Source organism: Larimichthys crocea, chromosome VI, assembly GCF_000972845.2.
Source record: "Larimichthys crocea isolate SSNF chromosome VI, L_crocea_2.0, whole genome shotgun sequence".
In the NCBI taxonomy this organism is placed as follows: domain Eukaryota; kingdom Metazoa; phylum Chordata; class Actinopteri; family Sciaenidae; genus Larimichthys; species Larimichthys crocea.
The window spans coordinates 18065589-18079283 of record NC_040016.1 but is presented as its reverse complement, the minus strand read 5'-3'; the positions used below and the strand labels follow the sequence as shown (position 1 = coordinate 18079283).

The following is a 13695-nucleotide window of genomic DNA, read 5'->3' as shown; positions in this document are numbered from 1 at the left end:
ATTGTGTAAAACTGTTTGATAGGAAAAACCGTCCAATTAAAAGCAATGAACCATGTAAACAGGAGGTCATTGTAACATCACAAGGTGTGCAGAGCTTCCGAAATGTGTTAGAGAATATCTAAAAAGAGGAAAATCGTCTTTGTTTTCACAGCCAGCACATATTCCACACAGAAGCGTGCCGACATACACAAATTATTAAACATACGCACATAAATAAAGCCCCTGCCTGTACCTCAGCTCACACAGATGCAACATAAAAGCTCCTCTCCGCTTTAAAGTCGCCTATGTTTGAGGGGGAGGATCAGTGTCATCTCCTATTATGAGTGCTTGATGGCTGACGGCTCTGTCTCTGTTCACGTCTGAGAGATTAAAGGCACAAAAGATTGTTTTATTTATGTCTGCATGCACGGAGAAGTCTGTTTCACAGTGTTCGTTAACTTGGTCGTTAATATTCAGGTTTAAATGAGGGAAATGCAAACCTACCTGATGCCATATACTCAACACAACAGTTACACGTGAAGCCGGCTGAACCGGCTGCTTGTGAATTCTTATGTGGACGTGCTCGTCAGCTCGTAAACAAGTTGCATCTCACGAGTTTTTCTTGGATAGAGAGAATGTTACTGATTATAGTACGGTGTGTTAATTCTAATTAGCTGCAGGGTCTATATAGTAAGAGGTAATGCCCAATGAGGAATTAATGGACAGAACTGTCACACACACACACCTATCTAATTGCCAGTTATAACTGTAGCTCAATCGACTGAGAAAAGCTAATTTATGAGCTGTTCAAAGGGACAGTCGGGGTATTTTGAAGTGTATGGTACTAAGGAAAAGACAGGAGGCAGAGCTGGAGGTAGCAGAGCTGAAGATGCTGAGGTTCTTCTTTGGGAGTGAACAAGATGGATAGGATCAGGAATGAGTACATCAGAGGGGACAGCACATGTTAGAGGTTTTGGAGATAAAGTCAGAGAGGCCAGACTGAGATGGTTCGGACATGTCCAGAGGAGAGATAGTGAATATATTGGTAGAAGGATGCTGAGTTTTGAACTGCCAGACAGGAGGAGGCCTAGAGGATGACCAAAGAGGAGGTTTATGGATGCAGTGAAAGAGGACATGAAGGTAGTTGGTGTGAGAGAAGAGGATGCAGAAGACAGGGTTAGATGGAGGCAACTGATTCGCTGTGGCGACCCCTGAAGGGAAAAGCCGAAAAGGAGAAGAAGAAGAAGAGGTACTAAACAAAGAAAGAAGAAGAAAACTGACTCTTAAATAACAATAAAAATCACTCAGAGGTTAATTTACTCTCTAGTCTAGGCTGCATGAAGAATAGCACAGCTGCCGCGTCCCCAGTCCACCCCTGATAGTATAGTTTCATAAAATCGAAATCACTATAAATGAAAAAAAAGCAAAAACATCTTTGAACTTATTTTGGAGTTACTCTCACCAAGTTTTGTTTCCTCTAATCTTCTCCCTCCCTCCCCTGCCTGTTTGTCTACTCAGCTATTAAAAGTGAAATCCTCATGATAATCTAAGAGGGAGATTCAGGAATGTGTGCCAGGAGGACTGGGACAGAGGAGAGCAACTAAATAAGGACAAAAATTAATGCTCCGCCGCCGAGAATACATTTTAGAGAGGAACACATGTACCGTCAGATCTCGGATGCCTTGAATCACGTTTTGCTTTCACTTATATCACATTATGTCGTTTAGTGTTTAATCTCAAAATTCAAAACAAGTGATGGGCTGGATCCAAGCTACAACAATTGATATAAAAAGCTCCACGATCGGCTTACAGTTTAATACTTGGTGCTTTTCAGATGATGCAAGCTGGTGTGTATCACGCCCTGCAGCGAGCTCAGCATCGCACATGCAGCACAATAAATACTCAACTCTGAGCAGAGAGCGAGTGTTGCCCTTCAGCACTGCTGGAGATGTGCGAGTAAAACTTTTCGTACTTCTGCTCGTTTTTTTTTGTTGTTTTTTTATTTACCAATGTGCATTTCTTCACTGATGAGGAAACAAAATGGTGAAACAGTTTCCAGAATCAGAGCAATCTCTAATGAAATCCCCACTGTCATGCTTAGATGTCAAGCTGTTTATTATAAATCTCATTTTAGCAACATTTTGTGCGAGACAACATCAGCCTGAACACCTTAAATCACAGATTAACATTGTATTTTGTCTAATTGAGTCTAGATTATGTTCCTGTGCAAACTGTAATTAAAAAGCCGATCTCAAATCTTCCAGGCAGCAGTGAGTGAGACTTGCACCGAAAGAAAAAAAGATGCGACAACAATGAATGTGTTGAGAAAACATCTTTTTCTCATCATCTCCACCCCCCCAACTGGCCACTGGGACGAATACAGAGGTGTCTACTTACATCACCACGTGATTTCTTCTTTTTTTTTTTTTGCAAATCCTCTTTCTCTGGCTGCCAGTAAAGGTCAAAGCAATGTTGCCAAAAAACTTTTAAGTGAAAACAAAAGAAAACCCATTAGCAACAACAACAAGTTGCCAAGAGGACTTTTACCTCCCGCCTGCAAATCTCGATTTTCCATTACAATAAAAATCCACACATCCAAACAGTCCATCTTGTGGTACAGAATAATAATAGGTGGGTGAGGGAGAATACTCAAAAACCACATGGATCATTTAAAAGTTTCTCGACGTTGATTTGAGATGATAATGCATTGCATAATGGGACTCCTCTTGTATTTAACAATGATTGTAGCCTGGGTTGAATCCTTTAACTAGGCAAAGATGTTAGTGATGAACTCCAGGAAACGTTTTGCGTACTGCTCCGGGTGAACTGTTGAGATTTCTGCTCCTGCCTGCAAAACACACACACACACACACATGCACATTCGATCAGAGGATGGAAAAAGAGAGTCACCCTTTGCGACGTGTTGCAGGATAGAGATCTAAAGGCAGCACATGCTGACCGACAACTGCTCTCTCACCCCGTGTTTGACGGCCTTGGCAGCGTGAGCGGCTTTCTTCTTGGTGTCGTACTGCGTCAGCACGTCAATCAGGCCCATAAAATACACCTCCCTGTGGGGTGCACCTACACGGGAGTGATTCACAGCATTTTCGTGAGTGATATTGATCCTATCCACTGTTGCCCACCATGAGATGAAGTGTTTTACAGCACAAGGCTCCTATAACCTACTTAAATTCACCAGAGATATCTCAGCTGTCAGGACTCACCTACAGAGCTCTGAATAGCATACACATCCACATAAGGATCAAACTCCCCGGGGCCCATGGGTTTGTAGGAGTTCATGTAGCCACCGATACCCTCAGGTGAGGCGGAGCCCGGAGCAGGAGCCAGGCCGTTTTCATCCTCCTCTTCCTCTTCGTGGGACGCCTCCATCTCCTCATCCTCATCCTCCTCTTCCTCCTCCTCCTCCCTCTCAGCTCGCTCCACGTCATGGATGCCCAGCAGCAGGCTGTAGTCCATGATCCTCATACACACCAGAAACTGCACAAAGAGGACACATGTGCACAAAGTATGTCAGGGAAAACAGCTACCGCTGTACTTTTTCTTACCTCGATGTCTCTGCTGATCTTCTCCATGATCTTCTCCTTCCCTTCGTCGCTCACGTAAACTTTTTGCATGCTGTTCCTGAAGTCTACGTCTTTATAGGTGGGAAGCTCCTTCACCTGGAGACACAGAGCGAAGGTCAAGAGCCGTCCCATTTGCTGTGACATAAAAGTCAAATAATATTACCCCCAAATTTGGTTTCCTGAATCAGCACAGTCAAACGTTTGCACAGCTCTGCAGTCTTTCTATCGAGGTCAGAGGGGTTCTAATATGATTCAAACTTTACTGCCGTACTGTGAAAACATTTCTGAAAATCTAATATCACAGTATCATTTGTCACAATGTACAAACAACAACAATTAGAAACAATATAGAAGATGTGATTTCACACTCTGCCCACACGTTCAAATCGTATACTTCGTCGTTTGTTGTTGGAGATACAACATGAATATACATCCACACCTTCAGACAAACTGGTGGCACAGCTGCGAACCAAATCAGGTCCTTGTTAAGCAAACAACAAAGGACTATAGATTTAATTAGATTCACTCTAATCATTTCACTTACCAGGGTGTTAATCTAATTTTTGTTCTTTGTAAATATGAGACTGAACTGGTTCAAGTCAGAACAAGAAAACTCTCGTATGATGTGTTCTGTAGCTCTGGAGGAGCTTCTTTATGTCTGAGGAAATATGAGATTCAGCATTTTTATGGGAATGCAGTACTACATCACTGGAGTACCTCTTTAAAAAGTGTAGTCCAGAAAATAATTTTAGTGGTACAAGAAATGCTGAACCTCACTTTAAACTTTTTTTTTTTTACATTCTTTCTATTGTTTTGTAAAATATCTGACCAGGTAATTATTTAAAGGTAACAAACTCACTGAGGATACTCAGCTACCCTCGCAGGATTACATCAAAAAACAACTTTCATGATTACTTAACACTGAAAACAAATCCCGCTGCATCCCTTCAGTCAGTCGCCGATAATCAACACAGTTGCAGGGGTGCAGAAAAGTTGAATTAGAGCTCATCGTACAGCCTCGACGTGATCTCACCTTCTCTTTAAAACTTGCTTCACGAGACACAAGGGACCCCTGAGAAAAGAAAATACCCCCGTTCACTAACAGGTGACCAAAATCCTACAGAAACTATATTCACACATTACTTTACAAAGCTTTAACTAAGTGCCTCAGTGTCTATCCAACCCATTACTTAAATTCATGAGCATTGAAGTTAGACACTTTTTCCACTGGACAGACTCAATAAATTCATTTGGGGAAAATATGTATATAATGAAAGTTTATGATAAACATCCCAAAGCTCTTACACCTTCTGTGACATTAGGTGGGAGCTTGATAAGCTGAGGTAAAACTAAAAACACTGCAGCAAAGCTGCTTCAGGATTTACCTTGAGGTCATACTTCCTGTGTACATGCAGTCTGTGGCTGAACATATTCCTCATGACTAGCAGGTAGGTGTCCTCGCTCTCCACAGTGACTCTGTACATGGCCAGGAACTGAGGGAGCAGCGTATTGCCGTGGCAGGTGGCAATATGCTAGAAGAGAAGGAAGTGCTGAATGAAAATGTCGTCGTCTCATATAATCAACTCTGTGCTGTTTGTTTGTTTAATCAAGGCAATGCTGTGCAAAATCCTGCTAGTTTTAATAGTTTCACACAGACTGTGCTGTTCCAGTATTCCACTGATCTCGATCTACAGGTGGAAGTAACACGCCAAGAACTGCAACACTGCAGCAGACAAGGCAGAGAAGAAGAAGACTGCCAGCACGTTAACATGGATGTAAACAAAACTGGATTTCATCTTTTTGTGTTTTATGTGGAGGAAAATCAACACACTCAATGCTCAATGATGCAAACAAGGTGAGGAACACTGAATGTAAAGAAACTCCACAGGGCACCTTAAAGGTCCACTTACTATATTTTCTTAGTTTAAGTAACTTCATCCACTGATGGAGACAGTAAGATGCAGTTCAAGGCTCTGAAAAAAATTGTTCTTTAGACATTTTAAGATGTCACAGAAGCAAAATCACCCACGTCCAACATATAATGATGCACGAATTCCACCTAGCTGCTTCAGTTTCAGGGACATTTGAACAGAGCTGATCCAATAATCATTTTACTATACACCTGTGCTCTTTCTACCATGACAGGTCAAAACAAATAGAAACACACTTCACTACACCATCGGCACATCAGCAAAATCCCAATATTTTCTTTGCTTTGCCAGCACATAAAGTCAAATATTATGATGTTATTCTACAAACATGAAGAGCTGTGTCAGTGTGTCAGTGCTCACGTTGTGTCTTTATTTGCGGAAGAGAACAACTCTCGGTTTGAAAGTCAAACACTTCACCTCACCTCCGCACCTTTCAGCTTCGGTGTGGTGAAAACCTTTGCCATGGCAACCAGGGTTATGAAAGAGCACACGTTCTACACTTTTGTACAAAAGACACAGGACAAAGTGAGTGGGAAATATGTGACTAATGGGATGAGTCCTCAGATTTTTTTTACTGACTGGTGTCACACACACAAACTAGAAAAACAAATGATGAACTCACTAAAATGCTTTTGCACACCGCGAAAGGACATTTTCACCTCCTACCAGAAGTAACCTTTTCTACTTGTCTTACTCCTACCTGGTGGTACTCAGAGAGGATGTTGTGCATTTCCTCCACCTCCTCACTGGAGATTTCTTTCAATACCAAAGTGCGGTCGTATGACGTCAGCAGCAGCCTCATGCACTGCCCGTCCTCGTCTTTGAGTGGAGGACTGCGAGCCAGAGACACCTGTTGGTTAGAGAGAGGATGGCATCAGCCCAGTGAAACCTTTTACATCAATTACACTGACATCCTGTTTCAGGACACACTATTTCTAATGCAAACAGACAGTTCTTTTTTTAATATAAGGCATATTTGTGTTAGTGTTGTCATGCTAGAACATAAAAAGCTGTATTTTACACTAATGCACACTATGTTTCAGGACATTTCTTGTATCGCTCTTGTAGATGTGCAGAAATAAAACCATGCTTAAAGGTGCACTTGCAGTAGGCCTCACATGCAGCAATTGTGTGCTAAGCAAATGTGCGCGGGGCAGAGCAGATGATGACTCCGAGCCACCTGGCGCATGCAAATATCACACAAAGAAATGCAAATTCAACGGTGAGCAGATCAATAAAATACATATGAGTCTAGTTTTAATAAGAGACAGACATTGGACAGTCTGTGTGTGAACGTCCTACCTGGCATTTAGTAAAAACAAAAGCTTTTTTTGTTCCCGTCATCTTTGCACAATCAAATGCTAAATTTGCAAAGGGGTTTTATAATCATACCTGATAATCTTGGTCCTCGATTCCGAAGCGCTCTCGCAGGTTTCTGAAAACTTGTGGACAGTACTCTTTGAACTTGAACTGTCCTGGGAGATTCTCTCTGAGAAACAAAGATGTTTTTTTAATACATAAAATAAGAATAAAGCAGCTGAGAGCTACACTATACAAACACTTTCTGTATCTGCTGTATAAACACAGCACTAATATTATATTTCAGCACACAAAAGTGACAAATCATGGGATTTAAAAATGATTAAATGCCTGCCTGTTTTATACTGATATACTCCAAATAAATAAAATCTATGTAGAGATATGAACAGATCACAAACTGTGTTTATATATGTTCTAAAACATGAATTGTGTTTGTGTTTTAACGGGTGTGCCAGCTTTTTTTTTTTTTGACAATAGCATCATGAAGTTATGTTGAAATAATATGACTCAATGCTTCGTTAACATCCTGCTTGTTTCCATGTCAGGCGAGCTGAAAGTCTCACCATGGTAACAGCACTTTAACTTGAGAAAACATATTTTATTGTACTTCCCCTTCTCTGTTTTCTAAGTCTTTACATGACCTGGATTCCTGAATGGATTAAAGGATTATTGAAAGCACGTTTTCTAGACTCCGTCCATATAGAAAGCGAAGCTTAGACAGAGCGGACAGAGTGTATAACACGGCCTTCATAAATCATGATTATTTTGAAACTCTTGCACACTTTGTGTGTGACTGATGCTCATCCTCTGCGAGCCAAACACCACTTTCTGATGAATTCATCAACTGAGTTTGAAACTTATTAATGTTGTGACGTTACACAACCACTGAAAGAAATGGGTCGAGACGATACTGCCATCCCCGAATCTAATATAGTATGATTCTTTTACACGGCCTTTGCCTGTATTATATTGTACATTGCATACTTTATCTCGTCTAGACGAGCCAAATTATTACTGCTTTCATCTCTTCGGGTGGTTTCGCTCTTATTGTTAGTGGTAATAGCTGCAGCTGAGGTGGTTTTAAAGGTATTGTTAGGGTAGAGAAAAAAGGCATTGTTGTGCTCTAAATGGGGGTCTGCAATTTCTGATAAGCACACGCAGGCAAACAAATCATAAGAGCCACAGAAATCTGTGCAAATCACAGGAAGCGGGGTTCAGGTTCCTACAGTCTGGCAGACAGAGAGTTGAAAAGGAGCACGGTACTTGTTGAAGAGGTGGTTGTTCACTTTTATCTTGGTGCTGGCTTTGAAGTCGTCTGGGAGCAGGATGACAGGTACAGGCACCTGGCTCAGGTCGTTCATCTGCGCATGATCAATGTGGTAATTAACACATTCACACATATAGACCAATAGAAAAAGGGGGAAAAAAGCAGAACACACACACACACACACACACACACACACCTACCGAGTGATTGACCCCCCACATGAGGACGCTCAGCACAGGGTCACTGGCTCGGAAAACCTCCACTTTCTGCTGCACAAAGTGTTTCTTCTTAGTTTTCCTCTTTGGTGCCAGGGTGCTCAGAGGGCTGGAGGTGGCGTTGGGAGAAGACATCGCGCATTCACACACCAGTGTATCCTGGTCTCTACTGTGTGTGTGTGTGTGCAGGGTTTGCACTTGTCATCTGTGGCGTCCTGTTTATGTAAAGTAGCCCTTGCAGTCCGCCTTGTTGGGAGTCTCCGCAGCAGCAGCAGCAGCAGCAGCAGTAATCCACTAACACCTCCTGTACCAGAGACTTTTCGACGACTCAGTGCAACAACAATGAAATCAAACAGGTGCAGAGAGTCCTGTGAGCTGCACAGCCGGGGCAGCAGGGGGCCAAACCAGCACTGAAGTCAGTAAACAACAGACTTTCTTAGTAATCTTTACTCATCTCATGCATGTGATGTGGGAGTGAGTTTTTTTTAACCTGAGAACGTGTTAACATGTTATTTGCCAAGTGTAATAATATAATCATAATAATACTGATAATAATAATAATAATACAAACAATAATAATAATAACAATAATAATTATAATTATAATAATAAGGATAATAATAATAATAATAATAATAATAATAATAAGGATAATTCCCTCACAGGCCTCAATCAATCAGTGTTTGTGCTTTTTCGACCTAGATCACATGTTCAGACCTTAAATTTGAGCAGTTCAGCCAAAGAGTCACTTTTTTTCCTTCTCATACTTGAAGGATCACTGAGGCCTGAAGAGTAAAGTCAGTTTTATTTATTTAGCCTAATATCACAAATTTGCCTCACAGTCTAGAGTATAGACATGTCCTTGGTTCAGATGAGCGAAAACATACTCAAAAAAGGTGAAAGTTAATCATTTTAATCACCTGCGAGGGGCCCTGACACCCACCACTGTAAACTACTGTAAAAATATATTTTCCAGTAGTAGTAGTAGTTTTATTACAAGCTGTAATGGACACTATTGCACTTGTTGCAGTTGTTTCTATTCACGCAAAGCAAATCAAATATTCACTCTACTGTGGTTACAAAAAGCACCGAGGTAGTTTGATCTCACAATACATTTAAACTCCTTTCTGTTAAATCTTGTGTAAAGAAACTGTTAAAATAAGGAAATATGCGTTTATATGTCTTGTTAGCTGCTGTAGGTCTTCTGTGCTGTGATGTCTTATATCTGAAGTGTATGCCGTATTTGTAGGTGAGAAGTCCTAAACGTCGTACCTTCTTCATCCTTGATGGTGGTTTAAAGAACTACGTAGATTTCTTGAGTAAAGTCATTTTTATTTTTAAAAAAAGGGTAACAAAACATTCTTTATTAAGTGTTTGCAGTATTGTCCATAAGTGCCTGTCATGACCTTTCTTAAAGACACCTCCTCTTGTTGTTGAAGAGACATAATCTTCTTGATGAATGCCAAAAACTCATAGTAATAATGTCGGCATCTAATTCTAATTTAAAATTCAGGTTTTTAAAATAATACCTCTCAATTATTATTATTCAAATGACTATCAATATTAATATAAATAGAATATCATATTCAAAGTAACATAAATAGGATTACATCTAGAGATTATGTACAGCAATTACAGTAATACAGTTACAGTGGCTTCAAAGTAAACAAAAAAAATACTGAAAATATATATAGGTATAAATACAATACATTGATCCAAATTATATTGTTCCTGAAACTTTGTTGATGGCATGAAATATCAGTGGTGTAGTTGGTGTTATTGGGTTAGTTATTGGGCAAGAGAGAGTTCAGGTTAGTACAAATTATCTCCACGGAGTCTCTTTCTATGTGACACTTGGCTGGATAAATTCACGCGTTCATATAAATTTGACGTGTACGTCTAATATAAGCAGATATGAAAGGGATGCCTAATTAATAATATGTTCAGTAGAGGGCGCAAGGAGACAAAATTACACCTGATTTCAAAGCATTTTTCTCATTGGTGGAGAGCTGCTGCTGGCTTGTTGGAGAATGAAATGTGAGACTGTGCTGAGCTCCTTTAGACTGCGTATGGTGTTCCTTCATCTTTATCTCACATCTGTGATGAAGCTTCAGCCTCCTCTGCTTCAGTCCAGGATTCGTGCCTTTTAACAGCTGAGACCACCCCTCTGTTTAGTGTTTGAGGTGACCGGCATGCCATTCTGATCAACACACCAGCACTTTCCACGCCGCTTGCCTCGAGAGGACCAACACTGCACCAAGAGGACAAAGAGAGATCAGTTGTTTGTTCTTTTTTATTTGCAGCTGGAAACACAATAGGAAAGTCTTGTTAGTGTTGTTTTAATCATTTCATGAAACTCACCTGCTTCTTCCTGAAGAAACCACGCTTGTCACAGTTGGGCATGTAGATGTCATGATGTGAGCCAAATACGTTGTCGTCAAGACCTTTGATAAGTGTGGTTAGCAGTTTGCGACATGGAGCCTGAAAGAAGAGGCAGAGATCAACAGACTTAAGCATATTATACTGTCGTATCCACTGAGTTACGGTTGTTGTAAGAAGATTTTTACCTCCTCTGGATCCTCAGTGGGTGTTGGGACTAGGATCAGATAAAGACAAAAATATTTAGTATTGATCCCTTATTTATTAGTGTGTGAATACTTTGCAGTGTCAGCTCCAATTATTCTTTTTCATGAACCCCTCAAAAACTTTGTTTTTTTTCTTGTTATTTCTCACAACGTACTTTACTCCTAGTTAACTAAAAGCACTAACAGATGAATAGTAAAAACCCATCTAAAAAAAGAAATCAGTGTTTATCCTGCGGTGACTCAACCATAAACACGTTTTTCATGCGCGTTTCTCTGCTCATGCTGATGTTTTTATGTATCAGCTTGTCCCGGGGGAAGTTGGGCCATGGAAAACTCAACATGTAAACACAGGTGTGTTTCTCTGTCCAAATTCTTTCTTCTTGACTATTACAAACTATCGATCACATTACAGGAAGACTGCTCAGTTGTTGATCAGATGTGACATGTCAGGACGTAAAACTGTCAAAAACAGACCAATAAATCAGTAAATGGTGAGTGCTAAATGTTGGAAATACATACATCATGAACCTCACCTAAAGCCTGAGTGACTCTACTTCATTCATTCACATCGTCCTCTAGGAAAGTGCGACCCTTACCTGCTGTGTGGGGGCTTTCAGTTGTGCCAGCGCTGCTGGCATTACTGCAGACCCCCCTGCCTTCGAGCAGGGCACGGAGGGGCCTTGGCTCATCCTCTGGAGGTGCACATCGTAGACCGTAGGAGCAGCTCACTGTGTAGACACCACATGGTTCTCCAATCGCCAGAGTGGTGGCGTTTAGGTCTACAGACGGCAGACTCTGTGTGGGATCTGATTTACAGGTGGGACATCTGGATGGCGTTGTCAGCGGCACTGGGCTTGACAGAGCTGGCTGCAGGAGAAGCAGTACCAGGATGTTTAGATACAGAAGCATCTCAACACTGGAGGTCTGGAAGTTGTCCACAAATAGATGGTAACAGTCCAGTCTACTACAACTGACTTTTTTGATTGTTGATTTCTATCCGGACTTCTGATCTTAGATTAGATCCAACGACTGCAGTTTGTCTGTGTGTCGAAAGGGTGGATAGTGATTTCCCCAAGCCAAGACAAAGTGATAATGAGGCTGACAGACGCTACTGGCAGCAGCTTTTAAAGAGTGCAAACCAGTGGGGAAAGGTATGGGAGGGTACGTGATGGAGAATGTTAGTTTTCCTTCTCGTTTCCACACAGCTGAGCACACCCCGTTTCCCCTTGTCTCTGACACCTACACACTCACGCATGCTCATATCATTTGTTTTCTGTCAGCTTGCTTGGATAGTTATGTTTTCTACACCAGCATAAATCACAAGTGATAGCTGTGTGCGCTCTTCCATTGCTCTGCCTTTTCCCCCACTGAGAGGGTCTGTTATTTCCTGAGGTAAAGCTTTTGTGTAACCAAACAATCAGAAGATGAGAAACTTGCCGTGTAACTTTTAAAATCACTGCTGTGCATCGTAAAAAAAAGAAAACATTGATTTGATTCTGTGTCCTATAATCAGTCATTAGTTGTGGCTAAAAACTCAAAAACAACCAATTGAGTAAAACTGCAAAATAAATTGAAAAAGTGAAGTCATCAGCTGCGGTAGATTTATTCAAGAACTGTAATTACTGTAATTTCACAGCGGTAATTTACATGAACACTTTGTTCTTCATTACATTTCACAAGCAATTACTGCACTTCTTTACTCGACTAAATCTATCTGACAGTTCAATTACTCGTTTCTTTGTAGATTTTTACATACAAAGCCTCTAGGGAGATTATTAAATATAATCAAAACAGTTCAACTTTTACCAAAGGCAACATTACAATGTTTTACACAGCTGAGCTGACAAGATAGAAATGCATTTGAGTGCATTAGTGCAGTAAAAAAACAACAAAAAAAGAAGGTGCAAATAAATACTCAGCAATACAAATCCTATGAAAAATCAAGAGGAGCAAATGTATTAAGATACTTCACCCCTTTTCACCCTTGTTTTCGACATTGTTATGACTTTCCTTTAAATAGCAACCACTAAACAAACATTTTGTTCACGGAGCGTGTTTACAGAGACTATAACTGCGGGGCTTAAGATTCAGAGGAAACAGCCGACACCAAGAGGCTGAAGGAGTGCCACTCAAAGTTGGATGACTAAGACTAATAGCCACGAGCAAAAAAGTCCCACCCTACAAATTCCACTGTCTGTGAGTCACAACCAGATTAAATTAGAAGACATGATCTTAAAAAATCTGACAGTCTCCTAACTTGATGTATTAATATCCTACTAATGACCACTTCATCTCAGATACAAACAAAATTTAGTTACAAAGTTAGCCCGATATCCTGGGATAAGTCGAGGTAAGACTACTTGATCTGTATGATTTATCCCTTAATACCTCGGGATGTATGAGTGGGCCTCTGTGGGCGATACTGAATTCACAGGATTTATTAGCACGAATGTGATGAGATCTTTTAATCTTTACAAAAAACTGCTCTCTCCTTTTTTTTTATTAGAATCAGAAAACTTTATTGATCCCTCAAATTGGGTCAATGTAACTTATGTGTGTGTTTTATGTAAAAGTTTCTATCTATCTATCTATAGATATATACTGTACTGTATATAGATATATGTATGGTCTAGATCTGCTCTGTATCTTGGCAAGGTCGTCTGTCATCGACTCATACCCTCTCCACGGGGGTGCCGCAGGGGTCGGTGCTGGGTCCGCTTCTGTTTGCCATCTACACCACCTCGCTGTCCCATGTTATCCGCTCACACGGCTTCTCCTACCACTGCTATGCCGATGACACACAGCTATACCTGT

The 13695-nt window shown here is 40.8% G+C and overlaps 2 protein-coding genes and 1 pseudogene across 2 annotated transcripts; all 3 read right to left on the bottom strand.

Moving 5' to 3' along the window:
- Positions 1-2383: 2383 nt before the first annotated feature.
- LOC104929050 (phosphatidylinositol 5-phosphate 4-kinase type-2 gamma) lies at positions 2384-8610 on the bottom strand. Its single transcript, XM_010743469.3, has 10 exons — positions 8282-8610; positions 8078-8175; positions 6887-6983; positions 6195-6344; positions 4949-5095; positions 4597-4635; positions 3546-3659; positions 3204-3477; positions 2957-3060; positions 2384-2827 (listed from the first exon to the last, which is right to left on the bottom strand). Exons 1-10 carry the CDS (start codon positions 8429-8431, stop codon positions 2747-2749), a joined length of 1254 nt encoding a protein of 417 aa, XP_010741771.2. The 5' UTR covers positions 8432-8610; the 3' UTR covers positions 2384-2746.
- Positions 8611-9325: 715 nt separating this feature from the next.
- LOC104929051 (insulin-like growth factor-binding protein 3) lies at positions 9326-12344 on the bottom strand. The gene is made up of 4 exons (XM_010743471.3): positions 11478-12344; positions 10864-10892; positions 10658-10777; positions 9326-10547 (listed from the first exon to the last, which is right to left on the bottom strand). The coding sequence occupies exons 1-4, from the start codon at positions 11788-11790 to the stop codon at positions 10443-10445; spliced, it is 567 nt and encodes a 188-aa protein (XP_010741773.1). The 5' UTR covers positions 11791-12344; the 3' UTR covers positions 9326-10442.
- A 918-nt stretch (positions 12345-13262) lies between these two features.
- The window catches only part of LOC113745884 (insulin-like growth factor-binding protein 6), a 2008-nt pseudogene continuing 1575 nt past the window's right edge, over positions 13263-13695 (bottom strand).

Excerpts from the sequence above, each read along its gene's own strand:
- LOC104929050 (XM_010743469.3), bottom strand. The coding sequence starts at position 8,431 with ATGTCTTCTCCCAACGCCACCTCCAGCCCTCTGAGCACCCTGGCACCA. Across the intron at positions 6,984-8,077 it reads AACAACCACCTCTTCAACAA|AGAGAATCTCCCAGGACAGT; the intron begins GTACCGTGCTCC and ends TTTGTTTCTCAG. Across the intron at positions 3,061-3,203 it reads TGCTATTCAGAGCTCTGTAG|GTGCACCCCACAGGGAGGTG; the intron begins GTGAGTCCTGAC and ends ACTCCCGTGTAG.
- LOC104929051 (XM_010743471.3), bottom strand. The coding sequence starts at position 11,790 with ATGCTTCTGTATCTAAACATCCTGGTACTGCTTCTCCTGCAGCCAGCT. Across the intron at positions 10,893-11,477 it reads TGAAAGCCCCCACACAGCAG|TCCCAACACCCACTGAGGAT; the intron begins GTAAGGGTCGCA and ends ATCTGATCCTAG. Across the intron at positions 10,548-10,657 it reads GTTTCTTCAGGAAGAAGCAG|TGTTGGTCCTCTCGAGGCAA; the intron begins GTGAGTTTCATG and ends CTCTTGGTGCAG.